The sequence below is a fragment of the Phalaenopsis equestris genome, unplaced genomic scaffold (genome assembly GCF_001263595.1).
Source record: "Phalaenopsis equestris unplaced genomic scaffold, ASM126359v1 Scaffold000002, whole genome shotgun sequence".
NCBI lineage: Eukaryota > Viridiplantae > Streptophyta > Magnoliopsida > Asparagales > Orchidaceae > Phalaenopsis > Phalaenopsis equestris.
The window spans coordinates 73,264,914-73,289,634 of NW_018164444.1; the positions used below are offsets into that span (position 1 = coordinate 73,264,914).

Here is a 24,721-nt window from a genome sequence, read left to right on the forward strand (position 1 = left end):
TTTTTCTCTAAATAAATAAAACACACACACACATATATATATATATATATATAGATACACACACACACTATTGTGTCAAAACTTAGCATGCCACATTTGCATGCTGTTACTAAAAAATTTCTATTCTTCTCTCTCACATATACACTTAATCGTATGTCACCAATCATTCCCCAAGGTTGTGCGATTGCCTGGCAGAAGAATCTGGGTAGTTAATGCAAAAAAATCTATTTTAACTTGATGAGCTAGTATTTTCAGCGCTATTAAAAGGACCAAATGGTCATCCAAATTTGGTTTTAAAATTAATAATTTGTATTTTAAATGTCATTTGTTAAATCAGACTAGTTACACATTTGTAAAAGTTTAGAGGAATATTTCAAATTTTAAATGTCAATTTGGTAATTCAGATGGTTAAAGATGGAACAAGGGAAGGATATCTTTTGACATCCCATCCAGGGATAGATTCTCCCTTTTATAGTTTCCTAGTGTTTTCTTTATCTCTACCTCCTGCTACCATTCAATTGAGCAATTACACTTCTATTTTACTAAATCCACTTCTTATTCTCTCTAGTTCCCCCTTCTACACAAAATTTTGCTTCCCCAAACAAATCATGTATCAAAACTTAATCACAGCGTTTTCCATTAATGGATGTTCATCAACAATTGATATCATTGAAATTCAAAGATGGGGAAATAGCACTAAAAAGTATATTCTAATCATCTCATTGCATTTTGCTTTTCATCATCCCCTTCCATATACCACACCCATTTTGCATTTACATCACTATTTTCATAAAATCAAAAAAAGAGAAAAAACAATAAAAATGATAGCAATAATAATAATAATAGCAATAATGTAGGAAACCTAAAAACCATAAAACACCTAGCTATCCCCAACCATCATCTTTAGAACATGAAGAAAGAAGATATTAAACACAATAAAAATCATAAAATCTGCCTAAATTAACTTACTTCAAATTTCATATCATGTCTACTATCCAACCCACTTTTAACATAAAAAATTCAGGAATTCATCTTAATTGTGCCATAAAACCAACATGCCCCCCATATCAAGTGACAAAGCTTTGTAAAAATCCTAAAAGTATCACCTAATAGCTTGTGCATAATTCTTTCGCACTCGCTAATCCAACAAATCAATGTACAAAACTCCTCATCAAGCTTGTATTACAAATACAAGTCTAAAATTTAAATTAGCCAAGCATTTCAAATGTGAAATTGCATCGCTCAGCAAGTTAATAATGTTTTAAAATATTATGCATGCATTGTTATCCGACATAGATCCACCTATGCCTCATAATTCACTATAAATGACCTTTGACACAATGCTCTTTTTCACAACACTGCAAATATTCATCACTTCATCAGGCCTACATAGTTGCACCAGTTTGATTCATTAGCTTGGGTAGTAATACACAAAAACACCCTCATTCCAAAATCCCTAGCACAACTATTAAATCGTAAATAGCCCATTTGCAAGCAACAATAATTCCCCTACTACATGAAGTCTTTCAAAAATTATAATGACATTGTTGAGGATCAAAGTTCAGAGCCATTTATTAATATTGCAACTTTAGTCTTGTGTTTCCCCTTTGCCCCTCCCTCAAGTAGGGTTTCTCAATCATCATCTCTTCTTCAGAATAAATTTATCATTTCTCTGTTCTTCAGTATGCATGTCATTAACATTGCACTAGCTTTGCAAAACTGCAATGGCCTACATTCCTTTAGCAATATTATAACTTCTAAGAGTAAAGTACATTGTAGCACATGAGGAAGTGAAGAAACATGAATCTAGTCAATCCTCACGAGTCATCAATCTGTATTTTCAAAATTATTAAATGTATTGTCGGGACTTCAATAATCTTCAAGTACATATTAATGGTTTCAAGGACATTTATTGCTTAATGTAGAAAGGTAGAGAAAATCATATTTTCTTATATCTTAATAATCAAATTACAACTCTTCTTTTTATATAATAGGAAAAAACAATGACAAGCTTAGTTACAATCATTACAACTTATCAAAGATAAACTAACTCAAGATGGAAAGAAATATGACATAACAAAAAAGAATAACAATAAAAAGAAAATTCAAAAATCCAAACTCCCTCTCAAGCTGGGTCATAGATGTTATTAAAGCCGAGCTTAGTATTTAAATAAGTGAACCTACATGGAGGTAGAGATTTAATTAAAACATAAGCAACTTGAAGATGAGTTGGGATGTAGATTACGCCATTGACATTTTTCAGAGATAAAATATTTATTAATCTTGAAGTGTTTGGTCCTATCATCATGCACAAAATTCTTTGCAATATAAATGGCGGCTTGGCTAACACAGAATATCTTTATGGGATTGACCGTAGAGTATTCCAACAACTTTATAAACTCTGGATCCACGTTCCTTCACAAGTTCCCAAAGCAAGTGTCTGGTACTCAAATTTTTCACTACTTCTAGAGACGACTACTTGGTTTTTACTCTTCCATGTAACAAGATTTCCCAAGACATAGGAACAATACTCAGAAGTGGATCTTCTGTCAGTAAAGATATCTTGCCCAACAAGCATCTATGTAAACCTCTACCACCCTATTACCTGATTTCTTAAATAGTAATCCTCAGTCAAGGCCCTTTTAACAAATCTACATATTTTGCAAATCATCTCCAAATGTTCTTCGATCGGACCATTAATATGTTGGCTCACAATGTCGACTTAGTAAACGATATTAGGTCTCGTGTAAGACAACTAGATAAGCTTACCCACCAATATCCGGTATCTTTTTTTTTCACTGATCTCTTTTCTCCCCATCAATGTAACTTTTCATTAAAAATCATAAGAGCCTCTGCAGGTTTGCATCCCAACATCCTTATCTCTTTCAATAGGTCTAATATGTATTTTCTTTATCATATCACAAAACTCATCTTGAACCTGGCCACTTCCATGACCAGAAGGTTTCTTAATGATCATAGACCCTTAATTTCAAATTCAGTGGCACGGATCTCCTTAATCATCCTAATCTTCATTTTATCATCACATGTTAGGATCATATCATCTTCAAAGACAATCAGTATAGTCTTCTTACCCCCTTATGTATTCTTAATGAACAGTGTTAACTTACTTGGCTTTAGATGTATCCATTAAATTTTATAGACTTGGCAAACTTGTCAAACAAAGTCTTGGATTGTTTGAGGTCATAAAGTGATTCTCTTAATTTACAAACCAAATGTTTAACCAAGTTATTTCTCAACCCTGGTAGGATTTCCATATACACTTCATCCTCAAGGACTCCATTTAAAAATGCATTCTTAACAATAATTTGATGCAACACTTAATATTTGTTTACAGCCAAGGAAATAAAAATTCTGACAGTATTTAACTTGGTCAATGGAGCTAATGTATCTTGATAGTCTATTCCATAAAACTGACTGAAATCTTTGGCCAACAAAATAAACTTGAATCTCTCAAAGCTCCCATTTGCTTCGTACAAGAGATTGAAGACCCATTTGCACCCAACTGATCTTTTCAGTGGAGAAAGCTTTATAAAGATCTATGTGTCGTTTAAATCAAGTTCTTGAATCTCCTCTTCAGCTGTCTTTTTCCATTATGGACTTTGAAGTACTTCACACATAGACTTGGTATCTACACACTTGCAATATTAGATATAAATTATTATAAGTTGACGATAACATCCCATAGACAACATAATCTTGGATAGGATAATTTTTCCAACTTTGCCCTGAATTTCATTTCCCTTGGAACTTCAAAAATTTGTGAATTTAAGTTTGACAGTGAATAGTCTTTATCTTGTTCAATGAATTTCTTTCTCCAAATATACACACAGTTTCTTGCTAACAATCTTAATTTGGGTGCTCTCAACTAGTAGAACTTGATAGACGGGATGGTTAGAAGAAAAGAGAATAGGTTCTAGATTTTTGTGATTTTTGTGAGTATCTAGAATAGTATCCCAAGTGCGAGATTCGCCTGAACTCTCCCCTGAATATCAGATTTGGGATAGTAAGATTGATTTTCAAAGAAGGTAGCATCTATGGAGTTATACTACTTTTTTTTTTGTAATTAGAGAATAGCACATTTACCCTTTTTTGTTAGAAGCATATCCAAAGAAGATACAATTAATAAATTTTAAGACAGTTTGTACGGTTTAGCGGGTGAATGAGAACAAAGGATACACAACCAAAAGTTTTTAAAGGAGGATAGCAAGAAGGCTGGTTGAATAAGAACAAAAGATACACAGCCAAACATTTTTAAAGGAGGATTGTAAGAACGCTCTGAAAAGAGAGTATTTTTCCATCTAAATATCGAGAGGGGTTTTGAATCCATTAATCCTGCTTATCATTCTATTAATGAAGAAGTTAGCTTAGAACGCAGCAACTTCTCAGAAAACTTTTGGAACATTATTAGAAAGTATAACAGACCTAGATACATTGAAAAGAAGTCTAATTATTCCTCAACAATTTCATGTTGATGTGAAGTTTCAACACAAGAACTCACGTCGATGGTACATTCTTTGCAAGACTGTCTAGGAATAAAACTGAATTACTGCTTTGCATTATCGATTTTGACGACTTGAATTTTATATTAGAACTGAGTGTAACTCATATTATGAAATCACTGAAAGATTAGTGCAGTTTTAAATTTTCCTGAATGAGGATTATACAATTGATTCTAGTGTGACAACTATACAGAGAAACTAGCTGGCTTTATTGATGATTTTCAATTTTGATGATCCGTAAATATTACAGTACATGATAGAGAAAGAATGTGACAATTTCTATTGGGACAGAGAATATACAGGACAAGTATTTTAGCCAATTGGCAGAATTCAAACTAAAAAAACTTTAATATTTCATCAATAAAAATTAAGGCACAATTTTAAAAAATAAAAAAAAATTGGATGGCCGAAACGATGATGTCATAAAAGACCTTGACTTTCAACAGAATCAAACATAACAAACTCAAGAATATGGGAAAAGGATGGTGAAGAAGACGCTTATGTATTAAAAGAATAGTTTTTCTGGAGCTGGTATAAATCTTGACGCAATTCAGCATCGTCGATCACCTTGCCCAAATCCATCACTTGAAACTCTTAAGTGTTAGTGTTTCAAGAAATTCATAAATTTTAGAATGAAAATTAATAACACGGTGCAAGTCTTATATGAGCTTGCTAACTGACAGTAAGTTGCAATTTAATTAAGGAACATCTAGCATAAAAAGAGCAAATATCTTTGAAGACTTCCACTTTTTCCCAACAATCATGAAGTAAATTTATCGTTAAATCTAACAAATTTATAATCGATAAACTCTTGGTAGTTGGTAAGAGAATGAATATCCCATTTCATGTGCTCAAAAGCAAATGAATCTATCATCCAAGGTCAAAATCTTTCATTATCAGTGAGATAGAAGGACGTGGAACCCTGGTGTATCATCAAGTTGTTAGGTTGCTCGATTGTGCTCAAAAAAAGTTTCTTCAACACATCCAAAAATTTCTTGGTGAGAGGGATGAAGTAGGTCAACCCTTCAAATGAGGTAGCAATATGAGTCTTGTTGTCCGAATTTTCCTCCTTTGCTCGGGTTTCCATTATGCAAAATTTTCATATATTTCCAGGCAACTATCCTTTGTGTGAACAAGTTTCTTGAATTGTTGGCACAAGGGAAGATTAACCTCTAGAATAGCACTTAACGTGTACATATTGTACTTGATCATAAATCATGTGTGTATTTAAGGATGCAACTTTTTAGAGGGAGGAAGTTGGTCTCTGTTGTAAGAAACGTCTGGCGAGTAATTGTTACCGAAGAGGAGTCGACTGTTGATGTTGCGCAAGCAGAGAGGTCTAGCGACGGTCAGAAGACGTTCCGATAGCTTGAATAGGTTTTTGCAGCCGTTGCACTTCTCTTCGCAAGATCGAAATTTCCACTAGAAAGAAAGTCCAACTCTCTTGGATTTCAACTACAAAGAGCAATCCAACTCTCTATGAATTCCAATAGAAAGAGATGATCCAGTGGACAATTGCTTGATCAGGGATTTCACGACGATATCTGCAGCAAAGTGAACTAAACCTCCCAACACAGAAAACAACAGAGGTCAGCTAGGTGCAAATGCAAAGGACAGATAATCGCAGGGAGCGATCAAGTGTAATAGCAATCCATAAGAAGATTATCGCAAGGCGCAATCGGCACAGGGAGATGATCACAGAGACCGATTCGCAGCACAGACATGATCTGCGGGTGATGGCATGTATTGAAGAAAAGAATGTGATTCGGAGCAGAGAGACGGCCCGCAAGGATCAACTACAAGGCAGAAGAGGAGAGCTTGAAGAGACAAACCGATAGAGGGCTTGCATGGACTGGCAGCTGCCAGGGAGAGACTCCAACAGGCAAAGGAGAGACAAGGCTTGTAACCAAACTCCGATAACATGTAGAAAGGTGTAGAAGATTGTAGTCTCATATTTCTCAAAAATCAAATTAATACTCTTCTCCATTCATAATATAGAATAACTAGGACATACTTAAATATAATTACTGCACTTTACCAGAAATAAACTAACTCAAGACATAAAGAAATATGATATAACAAATGACAATAACACTAAAATAAGAAACTCAGAACTCCACATAGTACTAATTTTGCTTAAATATATATTTAAAAGTGGATTTGTTTTAAAAAATAATTATCAAGATAGAGTCCAAAATCTTGCAATTTAAAAGGTTGTTAATGGATAAAAAAGTTATTTTTAGCATAACTATAAAAGATGGACTCTTCTGTCAATATTTTATTGAGCATTTCCTTTAATATTTTATTGATTATTTTTCTTTCTTTCTGTTGATCTTGCGCCTCCTTCATCAAAGGCATTCATTCTCCAAATATATCAAATCCTCTTTTATTTATCTCCAACTTCTTCAACCATTCTACACTTCCTAAGAAATGACATTCCACGACAATCTTCACATTCATTACCCTACATGTCTTTATTGGTAGGCGAATAAAAAAGTTATAATGGCATGGAAGTATGATCTGAAATTCAAAGCAATAAAAACCTTTTGAGTGGGCTCCAAAAGTTCGAATTGATACTTGTCTTTATTCTGAACCAAAATTTCAAAAGGAAAATAGGATTACAGAGATTTCACTCTTATTTTGTGAGAACTTTTAAGATCTATGGTTTGAGGATTTTCATAGATGCAAGCACCTATAGTTGATTACCCCTCCCGACAACCAAAGGGCACCTTCAACTTCAGCCGGTCATTAAAGATAGAATATTCAATGTAGAGTAGCAAAAGATTTTAGGTTTTATAAATTGATCAATTTATCACATTGAGTCTAAAACAAATGGTGGGGGAAATAATGAAAAAACCAATCAAGGCCTCATGATTCTGTCAATCTAGGTCGTTGTGGTCTACGATATAGTCAGCAAAAGAAATAGTCAACCCAACCAGACTGAAAGATACTTCTCAGCAACCACAGGTTTTGTTGTCCATAAGACCCTTCTACATCCAAGAGGGAAATTTCTCAAAAGAGATAAATTAAAATCCAACTTAACTAAAAGAAGCTTTTTGTCAATTGAATATACCATTATGGTTCATAATCCAAAAAGTAGAAAATCATCGGGGATATACGTAATTTAATGGTATCATTTAATGGAGAATCATCTGATAAGAGGACTGATCGTAACTATTATTTTTTGTGAAGCCATTAGAAGAAAACCACATGGACAGAGTGCTTGAATCTCGTCTTTACTCGAGTAAGATTGTTTTGAGTGTAAATATAATTAAGCACTCAATATGACCTTAGCTCTTTTGTGAGCCGAGGTCAATAAAAAATTTCACCCTCAACAAAACGTTAAAGAGCGTGGATGGATTTTACTTTATACATTAAATAACTTAATTTTACTCTATACATTAAATAACTTAATTTTACTCGAGTTATATGATTAGTTATTACAAAATTTTGATGTAGAAATTGATTTAAAAGTTAAGTAATCCGGTTGAGATTTCAATTCACAGCCATTACAAGGATTTGATAGCTTGATTTGAACCCTATCAACTTTACATATTGCTAGTTAATAATCAGGCATAACATTATGATTGACTTTAGCATTATCAACTATTTTCTTAGTTTTTTTTAAAATACTACTTTATATATATATATATATATAAACTTGGAAAGTAAACTGTTTTAGTTGAAATTTACAATCACTTGGATTTAAATATTGAAATACGTATATTTGTAATTTATTAGAAACTTGTAACTATAATATCATTAAAATACTAATCTTGTAAACTCTGATTCTTCCAAAGAGGGTGATCTTTGTATGTGATTTCTACTTGTGAATTCATTAACTTATTATTTAGAGAGAATTACTAATACTAGACTCATCGACTCATGTCATTGTGAGGTGGATCGAATTAGTTGATTTTAACTTGCACATTGTTTTATAGCTTATGTGGCTCTTTTGACGTTAGTCAGATAACATGCAGGCATTGCAATATTTATTTTATTATAATACAATTATCATTCTCAAGACAAACAAACTTAATTGCTTAACACGATTGAGCACAAGCAGATTCAATTCTTAAAGAAACATGTGTAAACTTTAAATCATGAACTTTAGGTTAAAAAAAGAGCTAATGAGCGCATGTAATTCTTCATATGAAATAAATTAGTCATTGATATGAACGCTATGAAGAGCACATAATTTGAAAGTTTTTGATCTATTACTTACATAAGTTTTATAGTGCAAATAAATTTTTAATCATTACAATTGACTACAAAAAATGCCCTGAAATTTAAGTTAATATAAAATTCATTCCAGATTTAAAATATTTATATACATATTATGACTTTGTGTTAACTTTTGAGAATAGAGCTTGATACTATCATGGATGGGAAGAGGGATATAAATACATATTACAATACCCAAACAAAAAGAAAGTCATAAATTAAAAAATAGACCGACTAGGACATACATAAATATGAAAATGAAAAATAAAGGAAGAAAACGAAAGCTCATAATAACTGAAGCAGTGATTAGGCTAATAATTCCAATACTCCTCCCCAAGTTCAAGCATAGATGTCTATTATATTCAATTTGGATTTGAAATCGTCAAACAATGATCGAAGAAGATTCTTGGTAAGGATATCTGTCAATTGATCATTGGATGGGACAAATGAAATACAAATCTCCCATGAATCTAGCTTCTCCTGAATGGAGTGTTTGTCAATCTCCACATGCTTGGTCTGTTCATTTTGAACCGAATTAGGCAATACAAATAGTTGCTTTATTATCACAGAGCAGCTGGAGAGGAGCAAAGGCTGGCATATCAAATTCACGAAGCATGCTGTGTAACCAAAGAACTTTACAGATACCCAACGACACGAAGCAAAACTCAGCTTCAACACTGCTCCAGACCACAACCAATTGTTTTTTTGTTTTTCCACGTGACAAAATTTACCCACACAAATGAATAATATCCTGAGATGGATCGTCGAACATGAACAGACCCAGCCTAATCTACATCCATATAAACAACAATAGAAGAAGAGGTGCGGCTCAAAAAAAGTAAAGTTGAGCCTGGTGTGCCTTTAAAGTGGTAAAGGATCCTGTGGATAGCTCCGAGATCATGCTCATCGGGATCATGCAGAAATTGACTCACAATACCTAATGCACGGTAAATGACGAAACCAACATGAGTGAGGTAAATGGTCCCTACAACTCGTTGGTAGTGAGTTTTGTACACCGGAACTGCATTGGGAACAAGGTTATTCTCTGTCAATAGATCAAAGCACATATTTGTGTTGATACGGGCAAATGCCCCGAGATGACCAAGCAAGTTCTATGTCTTCAAAGTATCGAAGTGACCCCAAATTCTTCATTTCAAATGAAGTAGCAAGAATACCTTTCGAAAACTCCGATGTTGGTAGATCATCACCAGTGATCACAATATCATCGACATAGATGATAAGGATAGCAATTTTTCTACTAGAAGAATGTTGAAAGAAGAGTATAATCTGATTGAGCCAGAAAAAAATCATAACTCATTACCACCTTTGTGAACTTGTCGAACCATGCACTTGAGGATTGTTTCCCCACAAGTCGGTGGTGAGTCTTCTACACCGGAACAGCATTGGGAACAGCTGCTAATTTCCATTAGGATCCATTGAGAGCCACTCGGACCGTCATTGGTTTGTAAAGAAGAAGGTTATTCTCTGTCAATAGATCAAGCAAATATTTGCGTTGATACGGGCAAATGCCCCGAGATGACCGAGCAACTTCTATGTCCTAAAAGTATCGAAGTGACCCCAAATTATTCGTTTCAAATGAAGTAGCAAGAATACATTTAAAAAACTCCGATGTTAGTAAATCATCACCTGTGATCACAGTATCATCGACATAGACGATAAGGATAGTGATTTTTCCACTAGAGGAATGTTGAAAGAAGAGAGTATAATTTGATTGAGCCTGGAAAAAATCATCTCATTACCACCTTTGTGAACTTATCGAACCAGACCCTTGAGTATTGTTTAATCCCGTAAAGGGACTTCGGCAGTCGATACACTTGCCTCGGGGAACAATAGAATCAAAGTCTGGAGGGAGACACATGTACACTGTGAGATTTCCACTTAGGAAAGTATTTTTAACATCCAGTTAGAGCGAAGGCCAATCCGAATTCACAACAAGAAGAAGTAAGACCTAAATGGAGTTTAATTTAGCAATCGGAGCAAACATCTACTCATAATCAACTCCATATGTCTGTGAGTAGCCTTTAGCAATTGTGTCTTGCCGCGTTCAAAAAATCCATCGGAGTTAAATTTGAAGCTAAAAATTCAGCGGCACCCTACTGCTTCCTTACCTGGAGGAAGATCCACAACATCCCCTATATGATTCTGCTAAAGATCATTCATTTCATCCATTAAAGCGGCATTCCAAAAAGATCAGCTAATGTTGCTTCAAAAGTAGATGGGAGGTGATGACTTGTCAGGGCAACAACAAACGCTTCATAGTTTATTGATACACGTTGGAAAGAGAGATTTTTCCATAGAATATAGAGAGCTTGCCTGATTACATATATCAAAAAAACTTACCTCCTCATCCGGAGAATGGTTAATGCTGGGGATGTTGCCCGAAGTGGATTTCAGGTCCTATAAAAACTTAGCATGCTCTAAAATGGAAACATGAGTGTGTCGAGTACAGACACGGAGAATGAGAGGAGGTTCTGATTATTTGGTAGGTGATGGATCCAAAGGGATAAAGGGCTCCTCGAATATAGTGGTTGGAAAAATATCTGCAAGAGTCGAATAAGAAACAGTGTCCAAGAAAACAAACTCCCACTCACTTGAAATAGTGACAGGGAAGTAGGAAATACTTTTAAAGAAGAAAACAATGACAGCCTTTTTTAGTGGCAGAATATTCAAGGAAGACGCATTTTATAAATCTAGGACCAAATTTACTACGATTAGAGATAGAGTTCCGAAGAAAGGTCGTGCACAGAAAAATTTTAGGATCAAACTTACTACGATTAAGGGTAGAGTTCCGAACAAAGGTCGTGCACACAAAAATCTCGATGTTTTTTGTGTAAGAAAACATGACAGCGATATGGCTAATGGAGTTCTAAAGTTATGAATTTTTGTGGAAATTCTAATGATGAGATATGTGGCAATAAGCACAACATCATTTCAAAATTTTTTCGGAATATTAGATTGAGACATAATGGAATAAGCTACTCCTAGAAGGTGCTGGTTTTTTTCTCGACTCTCCATTTTGTTGACGAATGTCCGTAAATGAGCTACGATTATGTCCTTACCAAAAAAAACTCACCTAAATCAGAACAAAAAAAATCTCGGACGATGTTGGTTCAAAGAACTTGAATTGAAATTTTGAATTGAGTCAAAATGGAGTGAAAATATGGCAACTGCTTCAAACGTATCTTCTAAGATATAAACCCACGTCATTCGAGCGTGGTCATCAATTAAAGTAAGGAACCATCATTTATTATTATAATTGGGAGTGCGAGAGAGTCCCCACAGGTCGTTGTGAATTAGAGAAAAGGGAGTGGAATACATTTAAGCATGAGATGGATAAAGAAAGCGACAATGTTTAGCTAATTGACAAATCTCACATTTGAAACTAGCTAGACTTTTATTAAAAAACATCAACGCATATAAATGTTTTAAATATTGAAAACAAGGATGACATAAATGATAATGCAACAACATAATAGGACATTCAGTAGAATCGAGAAAGACCGCAACTATTAGCAAAAATATTCTCTTACACTTCATCTTTCTTTTAGAAGAAATAGAGTCTGGCTACTCGCTTAGCAGTTCCAATCATCCTTCTGAAACGACGATACTGAAAGACACAAAAATTAGGAGAAAAATGAGCAACGCAATCCACCTGATGTGTCAGCTTACTAATAGACGACGGGTTACATTACAACAAGGTTAATACATTACTAACCGATTCCAGAGCTAAACCGATTGTTAATACAATCGACCATTTACCAACAATAAAGTTACAGGAGCTATCAACAACTTTGATTGTATCATTCCTAGAGCATGGATAAATATGTCGAGAAAACTTGAGAGCATCCAGCTATTTGAGCTGCAACACTGGACTGAAAGAGACAAAAGAAGTGAGTGTCATAGGATTAGTACCTTGACGGACGTGAAAGGTCGATGGACTGGAAAAGAGTTGACTGGATCCAAGAAGTTTAATTAATTGTTCCATTTGTATCTGAAGAGAGTTTGTTGATTCTAGAGTGTTCCAAGTGGAGCCAAGTTGAACTACAGTAGATTTAAATGTTGCATTAAAACCCTTAGGAGAGGAGTAATTGGCAGACGGTTTGTGTAGAGGGTTTTCATAGAATTTCGAACATTTATCTCGAGTATGGTTGGGTTTGTGACAATAATCACAAGTGGAGCTGGTGGTTCCAAATGGCATGGACAAGTGTTAAGTGATATTAGTTGAAACTATTCATTTTGAGAAATTGGTCAAAATTATTAACGATTTAAAATGTACTCCAGATTTCGGATTCCTAAGATTTCAATCGAGTTAAGTTTATAACATTCTACGTGTCAAAACAATCAATTCAATATGTATACTATAAATAAATTATGACCGATTTCAGAGATAAAATTTGAAATTTATGTTTATTTAATTCAATTAAACCTAACTATTTTCTGAAATCCTATACCATTTCTACTCCCCACCGACCTCTAGCATCATTTATTAGTTGATTCACTCGAATGGCGGCTTCCAGAGCCTCTGAATTCTCCCCCCATTTACGGCAGAGACTTAATCACACTCGACAAAGGAATTTCGCGAGACCAGTGAGGGTGAGTGGCAGTGTGGTAGCTGCAGTTCACGGTAAAGAACTCTTTCACGCTAATATCGGCATTAGCTTCCTTCCCCACGACGTTCTTGTCGGCTCTATTGAACCCGCACCTACAGCACTGTAGCCAGAGTCAGGATCAAACACAGACACACGACAACGAGCAGCAAACGGCTAGTTTTTTTAGGTTTCAGGACAAAATCGGTAAGTGTGAAATGGATTTTAGCGACATTTAAAACTTTCGTTTCCTTTCTCTTGCTTTCATTTTGAGATTTGCCACAAATCATACATCCTTTTTCATCTTTGGTCTCCATAGCGAAGACGAAGTTGAGTCGAAAGCAGCAAAGTTGGTTTGTGGGACCCCAAAAAGGATTCTGACACGAATTAAATAAGGTTAAGAGGGAGTAAGCAGAGTAAATAAGAAGACAGAAGAATCTTTGACAGATTTGGATAATGTCTGGTTAAAAGAGAGTTATCAACTAATACCAATCATGTTGTGACCATGTTGTTTGTTTTGAGCAAGCCAAAAAGCAAAATCGCTTCAAGATGGACTCCTCAACGCAATGGCACGGACGAGATGATACCAAAACAAGAGAAGATGACTAGTTGTAACCAAAGAAATTGTGAAAGCATTAGGTCGCAGGAAACAAACAAAACAAATGGAACATTCAATGGAATGAAACATTTGGACAGAACATTAGCGATTCCTTTAAAAGTAAGAAACGAGCGAGCCAATCCGTTCAAATGAAAGAGATGAGCGAGGGTTGCGGCTCAAAACCCTATCACCTTCGCTTCGAGGAGAATAATGGAAGTAGCGACCAAAGTGAGCTCAAAACGACTACAAATAAAGAGTTAGGGATGGTCTTAATGGGATGAGCGATCTAAATGAGGGTTGCGACTTGAATAAAGAGTGAGGGTTGTAGCTCAAATGAAGAGCTAAAGAACACCTTGACGGCACAAACGACCAAAGCAAGCAAAGAGCGGCCTCGACCAGGTGCTAAGGCAGGTTCTTATACCATATGAAGAAAACCAGCCATCTCGTATTCCCCAATTGAAAACATCTGTTAAAAACTTATATAAACTCCAATCACTAAAGGTTAGGAAGATTTTTGATACAGAGAAAATCATGCAATTAGATTACAAAAAATATCTTTATTAGTTTTCTTATTATCAAACTTTCTAATATACAACCATTAGATCTATTACTTCCCATAGCAAATTCAAAATTTTGAATTATTTTAAAAAGACCAAATGCTCTAAATTTGACGTTATTGTGCAAATTCAAACTCATCTGATGTTAGGAGTCTCCAAAATTTAGGTGGTATTGAAGACAATGCTAACATGTCCATCAGTCTTAAGAGACACGTTGATCAGTGTCATGAGATGTTGCAGTTGAGAAATAAAATAAGTTTTCTAATCCACCTGTCTTAAAAGACGTGTTGGGCCTTCAATGAGCCAACAAAAACCAAACACAAACACAAGTTTCTCCAAAAAAACTTAAATTTTCTTGTACAACACTCAAACTTTTTCGAACGGGTAAGTTCACCAGCTTTTTATATCTTTGTGAGAGAAGTAGAATTGTTGATGATGGAAAAACTATGAATTTTGCGGAACACATTTTCTCTCTTGGTTAAAGAAAATGATAGAGAGAGGTTTATTTTTAGGTGCCTTGGGCTTGGGCTTGCGATGGAGGTGAATGGATGCCGCTCAACTTGCAGTTCAAAAACAAAAGAGGCAAAGAAGAATAGTGGTTCAGTTTCAATATGATTTAGTTCCAATAAGAGGAACAAAGGGTTTGTGGTTTCGTGCGGCGTCAGGAACAGGATCGAGAGGATGAGGCTTCAATTCACTAGTGGCTATGTCCATGAGGGGCCATGCGAACAGTGAAGCTAAGGATTCGTCAAGCTAGGGTGAGAGGTCGGAGCAATATGTGGACTAGGTTTCAATATGTAGTAAAGAGAGCAAAAGGGAGCAGGATCGTGAGATGTGTGAATTGGTATGAGGCAAGACTTCAGGTTGGGCATAGAGGAAGGAGAAAGATGGGAAGTGTGGAGATCATACATTGAAATACCATTGCATGCTGCGAAGTAGAGAAAGAGGAGGGATGAGCGAATCAAAGAGATGCGAAGGGGCCGGAGAGGTATCATGCAAACACAAGAAGAGAGAGCAGTAATTGGTTTTCAAATGCTTTCGAACATACTGGAAGACGATGGATACCATAGCCAGCGATCTACAATTTCTCTATTATGCAGGAAAATTGAGAAAAGCAGGCAGTTCGAACCAAAGAAAACGAAGAGAAAAGCACGGAGGTCCTAACGAGCGAACAATTTTTAGAAATCAAACGATTGAGGGCAGAAACAGTTCATGTTTTAAATTTTGTTTTATTTGATCTTACAATATTTTTTAATTTTTACAGTCAACACTGTGTTATAACTAACGGGTGGAGAATTCACTTCACGGTACATTGCTATTTAACAAAACTATCACAGTAATGCAAGAAATGGTATGGTTAAAATGCAATCAGTACATTTCTCAAATTCTAGTTAAAAAAGTGGGTATCGTTGAAGGAACCTTATAAATGAAAGCATATGACAAATGCTCATTCTGATAATTTTTAATCATATAATACAACTTTCCTAGGCCATTCACACATCTTAAACATTATATTCAGACAAATTGTGCCACAGATCTGCTCAGTTAACAAAGCATAAAAACTTAAGAATAAGGTTATTTAATACAGCTAATGTGATGTGTAGTATGTTTACATGCAAAAAATAAAAAATATAAATTGGAGATTCAAAGACTAATACATACAAATTCATTTATAATGGTGATACAGAAAGTAGACGAGGTTTTCAAAATGTCAAACTACAATTCATTCGATTTTACTATAAGAATTTTGCAAATGTTTGCACTATATATCAACCAAAAAAAGAAAATAATATTTACCTCTGCAGCGCAAAACTATCACAGATTCAAGAGTAGATGCACACAAACTGAGAGAAAAGAAGCAGCAGATAAAGTGCTTCCAATAACAATCACTAAGGAATATGATCGCCTTTATAGCACAAGCCAATGATGCCAACAAACACTTAGTTTGGGAAAAATAAAAGGAAAGATAGCGTATAGTAAACCCAATTAAACAGAACCTTTTTTCTTCTCTTTGAAGAAATGGTCTATGGACAGGATCTATTATCTAAAGACAAGTAAATTACATTCAGGACAGCATGACAAAATTCAAACTTCCAAATTAACCAAATCTATCACACAAGAACAAAAAAATCAGCCAATAAATGTTATCATATTGTTAAAATAAACACATCCCTTGTACACTATCATTTAAAAAGGGAAAGCACCAAAAAAAAATTTTCATCTACTTGACTAATTTTCCACAGCATACCATTTATAATTACAATGAAATCGTGAAATAAAAGCATGATAAGGTAACTACCATCTATTCATTTGCATTAAAAAGAAAGCAGAGTATGCGGCAGCAGCTGCATGAAAGAAATTTGGTTGTAAAATTCAAAGCAAGTTTACATCATTTAAGTTTCAAATACAACTTAAAAATCAAAATTATAAAATATTGTATGTCAACTAAATTACTGATTTTAGATAAAAAAAAGTACAAAATGAAGAAATGAAACGTATGAAATAATGAGCAACCCCACGGAGTGTAGTACAAGTAGTAAGAAATATAAATTAAAATCACACACAGGAAAGTTGTAATAACATACAGTAGGTCGCATAAAGTCTGTAAATTAAAACTAAACATTAAATGGTATGAGAAAAAAAATATTGAAATTTGATTCAAGCACTTACAGCATCCAAAGTTTTGTATATTGGAGTGATAATTTCGTTCAGGTATGAAACATAACCATCACTACTGGTACAGCATTTTGCTTGAACAGCTTCAGGTTGGTCTAGTATTGCATCCAAATCTTTCGCCATCTGCACAAAAAAGATAGATGAAAAAAGTATTCTAATGAAATGCAGCATATGCATTAAGGAAAGAGAAAATAAAAACCAAAACAAACATTGTTTTCACATGAAAAAAAAAAAAAAAGAAAAGACAGGAAGACGCAATGCAGAGAACTAAACTAATGGCATAACAACATTGAAGAAAAGCGAAAATCATAGATCCAGGCACTTCAATGTTTGTTAAATAATTCTTTCAATGCACATGGAATGATAACAACAATATGATCGCTCAAAATACCAATATAAACTAGAAAAACAAAATGCATATGTCACTAGGATGACAAACCATACAGTAACAGAGCCAAAATATTACCAATCAGTAACAGAGCCAATATAGACCCATCTAAAATCCGACAGATATTTGTTGGCTATTAAAACTTAAATGTCTTGGGAACTTCTATAAAGGATAGCAAATAACATGGTATATATATATATAGGATTAATAAGAAATTAGAACAGAGCCATGCAGACTAGTGAGCTCTTCAGATTGGATTGTGATAGGAAAGAGATGAACTTTCATAGAGAACAAGGCAAAAAAATTATTTTACTTCACAGAGAGGTAGGATACACTAAAAAACCCTAACTCTAACACCTACAATTTGATAGGAAGTCGATCTCCCAACCCTAACCTAAAATTCAAGACAACAATACCACATAACTATAACATATTAGTCATACTTATAACACATAATAATAATTGACAGATGACTAAATTATCCCTTTTGTCTTAAGCTTAACATAAGTCTTCAAACTATTTTGGCGGGCAACGACTCAATGGAGCACAAGGTCGTCGGTTCCATATGCGCAGATCTAACATTACTCCTCCCCCCTTAAAATCACATTAACCTCAAGGTGGAAAACTCCTGTTGGATCAAATCGTATGATCCCCACTCATAAATTGACTTTAAGTCTGACTCTCGTCATCAACACTAGATTGAAATAATTGATGGATCATTGACACTGTATGAGGACTACACCTAATCCATTGCCTAAAGTATTCATCACAACCATGAAAGGTTGGTTGAAATAAGATAAAGACAACACTAGCACACTCATCATGGTATTTTTTAACTTCTCAAAAGTTTGGGCAGCCGCCTTCCACCTCTAAAAGTCATTCTTCATTAAAGTTTTTGTCAACTGTCAAATAATCGAATTGCAACCCTTCACGAACTTCCGATAGTATTTTGTAGGTCTCTGAAATCCTTTGAGCTCGTTCTAAACTTTAGGTAGTAAGCACTTCAACTTAGTCATCGCCTTCAATAGATCTGACGACACCTAGACCATACATAAAATGGGATCACCATGAAAAGCTATCATCTTATCCTCCTCCTAAAACTCTATTATCAGAAGTTTTCAATTCATAATACCAAAGTTAACCCAAGTAACAATAAGAAACCAAATATTATAGTTGAATTCAAAATTAAGGAGATACAACACACAAACAAAAACAAAAGTGGCGACCGACTCCACAACACAGCTAGGATTGTATCCCGAAGGGGTGGTGGTTGCGTCTCCGGGATGGAATGGTGTTAGGGGGCAGCAGTAGCAAACAAAATGATAGTACATGGTGCAGGATGGTTGCCGAGGAATGGCGGAAAACCAGAGATAAGGTTGTGGCCAGACCATGGGATGGTGAGTGTAAGCGGACGGTTGTGAGACAGCAGCAGGCTACATGGGGTGATGTGGCAAGGATGTTGACCGGTAAATGGAGGAGAATATGATACAAGGCAGCAGCAACAAATGAGGCTCAGGATGGAATGGTGGGTGAGTTGGTCGTTGCTAGGGTGTTGGATGGCTGGTTGAAAGAAAGGTGGGCTACCAGAAACAGTGTGAGGGAAGGCTGGTGGCTGATTCGGAAAGAGGATAGTAGAGCTTCTGGGAGGGAGGTGACTAGGAATAGGAAAACTGTAGGAAAGAACAGCAACGGTGGTTGTTCTGGGCGGCTACATTGAAGAATGAGTAATAGAGAAGTGAGGGGCGCAAAGAAAGAGAAAATTAGAGGATAATCACCATCTCGGAAAGAGATATAGTCGGAGCACCACTCGCCCTAAAATGCAGCCCTATAAGGTAAAAATTGGAGACGCCAACGGCTGTCCCGACAAAATACTACAAAAAACATAATTTGAACACAAGTAAATACACATAATTACAAGCAGATAACTAAAAGGGACCCCCCTAACTTGGGCAGAACCTAGCCTCAAGCCAAGGGCTAGCAGTCCTCCTTGTGGCAACCTTGCTGAATGGGTTCAGTCGTCATTTCAGCCCCCAGGGGAGCCCCGTTTCACTCCACTAATGATTACAACCATTTCACACCCAATGTCACGTTAATATTTCCTAAATCCAAATCAAAAAAAAAAAAATCCTCCATCACCTAAATATCTTGCAGTGTTAAAATATTTCCACATTTTCATTTTTTGGCCTCATCGTGGCTGTAGCATTCCAATATAGCGCTCCACTTGTCTTGCTCTTATTAGCTCGTTCCATTAAATTTTCATCTTCAACCAACTGTCTTAATTCCATAGATTCCAAGAATTCTCGAGTTCTGAGCTAATGAAGGGTTGCTTAAATTTTGGCTACAACTAATTCATGCAGTTTCCCTTCCAACACTTCTTCTAATATCCCTCTCAAACGATCAGATAACATTTCAAATTTCTCCCTATAATACATGACAAACACTCCGTGGAATAATGCAAATAACATTTTGTGTAAATTCCCCTCCCATGTGATTCTGAAATGCTTCAACAATCGATCGTTGAATTATTCCGTTGTCATAATGGTTTATGTTGTTCTCTTCATTGTTAACTAGAATTTTGATTTGGATTCTTTCCTGTTTTGTGGCTTTAGAAACCAAAAATTTCTCTCTTTGTTCATTAATAACAAATAGATAATAATATAGATCAAACTAGATGGACAAATACTTGGAGTGGTTTCAAGAATTGGAGTAGCTTCATTGAAAGCATTCTCCTCTATTTCCTGCACTTAATAGCATCTAATAAAAACCTTTCTTTCCTTCTAAATAAATAAAATAACTGGAGAGTGCTCTTCCGATATTTTAAGACATGCAGAGGTTAACTCTCTCATTTTTCCATTAACAGTAATTATATGGATTTGTACTGCAAAAGTCAAATTACAAAAGAAAATGGAAGAAGCGCAGTTACAACGTTTTCATGTCAAATGATCAATAACAACATTATATTTCATTTTAGAAAGAAAACATTAAAAATCAACGTTAAAAAAATAATTGAAATACAGATGATTGTATGAGGATCAACAATGTATTTAGCTGCCTAAGTCTAACGGTAAAAAAAAAAGAGAGAAGCAAAAGGACCGTAAGTTAACAATTTGTTATTAATGAACAATAATTGTCTCAAACAAAAAGAATACAAAAATAGTAAAATGGTATTTATATATTACCTATCATAAAATTCAAATGTCAACCTATTTCATCCAAATTAAATGTCAACATTTTGATCAATCTTTATGCCAAACTCCATTTCGTAGTATGCTTTACTTGCTGAAAAATCTAGATCATGCCTAGGAGAGGAAGAGGGAGAGGGAGTGAGTATGTATGTGTGCGACTGTGATTGACATCTATGAAGCTCTAATAATGCCAATGCCGCCTAAATAATAATAAAGTGCTTGCCTGATTTGCTGAATCAAGAAAAATCAAGTATTCCTAACTACTAAAATAGTGGCAATGATGACTTTGTGTTCTTCATTTACTCAAATGACCAAGAATGGATATACATTAGATCACAACAATAAAATTTAAACATGAAGGAACTCTCACTCTCGCATGAAACCTCAAAAGTCTCATATATTTTCTAGTTCATGTGCTTTAACATAATTAAATGAAGCAAATTCTAACTTTCCGCCACATGCTTTTATTTTTAGTTTTGTGCGCCCCATTCCAACTTAAATTGACTATAATGATCCAAATATGTGTCATGTACATGTATATTATAACAACATTCTGTATATATGCATACAACTCAGATCTGAAAAACAGCCAACCCAGTAACTTGATTTCCTTCTACACAGCTGGAAAAGTTCAACTCTAAAGCATTCTACAAATAGAGTCAGACCATTGTTTTATAGTATCAACATACCTGTTAGAAGGCTGGTTGATTGTATCGGAAAAAGTAAACAGGAAAAATAGAAGTAAGCTGGTAGACAGTTGATCAAAACTTTGAACTGATGCAACAAGGGACTGTGTCAAACTATAATCGGATGTCAGGTAGAAGCCACAAGGTTGCTATCAAGTGAAAGAATTAATTTTAAAACATATAATGAAGATTTCAGGAGCAAAGTGAACAGTGAGTAAAAATTATCAGCTAAAGCCAAATTAGGGTTTTACAGTTTCTTAATGGTTGGCCATAGTTTGATCTAACACGCAACAACAACAACAATAACAAATCCTTAATCCCACTACGTGCGGTCAGCTACATGAATCATTTTTCTCCATTGTGTCCTATTTAGTGTCATATTTGCATTTAGTTCTAGTAAATTAAGATCACTTTTTATACAATAAGCCTAAGTCTTCCTAGGTCTACCTCTGCCTTTCTTAACACAAGTTGAATCTAAAACATCTACTCTCCTAATCGGATCATCAGATGGTCGACGTTTAATGTGACCAAACAATCTAAGATGACTTTTTCTAATTTTGTCTGTCACAGGAGCTACACCAACCCTATCACGGATATATTCAATTCGCATTTTGATCCAACAAGCAAACACCGTTAAAAACAATTTTACATAACCTTTTGTGTGAATTCTGTTCAATCATTTTCTTCGGGCCTTACCCTACTATCGACTGACATTCCTCAAAGACCTACATATTGCTTGACATTACAACTAGTGTTTCCAGAGGTATTCATTTAATCAACTAAAAAATTAATTGAATATCACTTCTTTGCATAGATAACATCAACTCCCCCATGGCTTTGCAAAAAAAAAATTGTGACGTTAATAGTAACCTCTGCTTTTTTTTTCCTTCTTGTTGCAAGAATTTTCCTCCAGTTTAATACAACAACTGTGAGATTTAAGGCCATATGCTACTTGAATGAGTTCTTTAATTCAATTTTGTTTGACTTTGACTTATGTTTCTTTAAAGCGTTCATCTTGGGTTTAAAAACTAAATTAAACTGATCCTTTTCATCACCTGCAGTTGTGTCATGTGTCTTATAATTCATGGTATTTTACTACTAGCTACAGAAAGCTTCTCTTTTACCAACTTAATTTCATAAAAATAGATAAGAGTTGGTGCAAAAATTAAAGACTGTGCATATGCTAAGATGATGCTGTGATTGTTCACTGCCTCAAATTAAACACTGTTGTAACTAATATAAGGTGCAACCCCTACATTGCTTTTTTCATCATCCATATAAGCTGTCATGGAATCTGTGGTAATGGTAATTTGGCTTGAGGAGATTTTGCGCATGAATATATTCAACACCACTAGTGTCAATTTTAATTTACTTTTCATTACCTGAATCCTGATTTTATTTCCAATTTTTCAAAATTTACCTCCAATAAACTCAGTATATTCTACGGATTATAAAAGATATGCAGCAGTTTTGAGGAAAGAAGGGTTGCTGACAGCAAGTGGGATTGATGGTAGAGGACATGGAAATTACCAAACAATAAGAAAATGATTATCTCACACAACTTTCTGAAATTCTGAAAAAAAAAAAATCAACAATAAAGGGCAGAGGCAGTCAAAATCCTTAGCGAGAGAGCATTTGCATGAATCAATACATTGCCCAGCAGAAGAAAGAGATAACCATAGTATAGTTCAAACAATTAGCTTAGAAAAAATACTTGAAGTCGACAATTACTTTGAGTGAATAAGAAATCAAACACGTAGCTGAAAACATGATATATTAATTAAAAAAGTGTTAGATGTTACATTGGAATTTAAATACAATTCGAAGCTTTAGTTTTATTTTCCTAGGTAACAGGTTCTTAAAAGTTAGCAACCACGCACAAATAGACAGCGCCACTGCCAATTTCTACAATTAATAACAGCGAAGTAATTTAGATTATAATTTCTTTAAACCATTACAAATGTAATAGAGAAGGTTTGAATGATACTTACATGGTGAAAAATGTAGCAAAGGCATTCGGGAATAAAACGAACATTGGCAGCTTCACCCCATATAAGAAAGTACAAAGAGATTAATATAATTTTTCGGCTTTTATTAATTGCTTCAAAGCTGCAAAAAAAGATTCAGTAAAGTGGGTAAGAAATTAGAAAAAATTTGCAACCAAAAACATGTCAACTTGCCTATTCCAAGCAATCCGTACGCCAATGTATCTACACCATTTGATGTAATTGTCCAATACCTTTTGAAAAACTTCATTGATGGCCTTTTCATCCATTTTCTGCATGCCATAAAAACAGAAAAATAACAAAACAATGCATTGTATTGTAATGTTTAAATAAAAACAAGAGGAAGGATGATAACACCAAGTAAAAGTTTTTTCTCATAATTTTTTCTTCACAGTCAACGCAATACTATCACTGTCTCTACTGATGCCCGGCTTTAGCCATCTTTTCACCGCAGTTCCTCTAAATTTTATTTAAATGAAAATGTGAACAAAATGAAAAGCATTAAGAATAAAATCATGTCGGCCGCCACAGTTTGAAAGTTGCTACCGTAAGTAAAAGCATGTCTGTTAGATGAGATGTAACCTCATAAAGTTTGACAGGTTTACAATCGAGCTAAACATATACCAAGGTCAAGATCAATGTGGCTCAAGAAACCATGCTAAATGCTAGCTTATTGTTGAGCTAAGCAAGCATAACACAAAAAGAGATCAAAGAAATAAGTTATAGCTTATGAAAAATGATGGATCGCATTAGAAGAAGTTCGTGATTTTCATGGAAAGATATTTCAAACAAAATGATTTTTAATGCATGTGTTGCCAAGCTATTCGGAACATATATTATGATCCCAGCTCTGAGGAAACAATGACATAAACGATTGCAGTGTCATTTATTCTACAAACCTTCTTGCCCTGGCAGTTTTTTTCTACTACATGCTGCACGACAGATAAAATTAGTATGAAAACATATGAACTTTAACCAGTTCTTCAATAAGCAATCTTATCTTCTACAATTTCAGTACATGCTTGAATTTTGATTAAATCACTGTCAAAATACATAAAACAGAATACAAAGGTAGGTTATATGCCATAGATAAATGAATATTTCCCATGAAAGACTAAATCACGTGCGATGAAACAAAATCCATCTTTCTGTCCAAAGGAAAAAGTTTATAGACTCCAATAGGGATGAAATTCTCGCTTAATCATAATGAAATAAATTATTAGAGAAAAAAAATTGTTTTTTCTTCTTCAGCTCACCTTCCACGCGCTTGGTAA

The 24,721-nt window shown here is 34.7% G+C and overlaps 1 protein-coding gene across 1 annotated transcript in view; it reads right to left on the bottom strand.

The window, feature by feature from the left end:
• The window catches only part of LOC110039311 (callose synthase 10-like), a 207,574-nt gene that overhangs the window by 129,252 nt on the left and 53,601 nt on the right, over positions 1-24,721 (bottom strand). Inside the window, 3 exon segments of the mRNA XM_020744331.1 lie at positions 17,177-17,305; positions 23,433-23,550; positions 23,622-23,719. Of these exon segments, the coding sequence (XP_020599990.1) occupies positions 17,177-17,305; positions 23,433-23,550; positions 23,622-23,719 (345 nt within the window).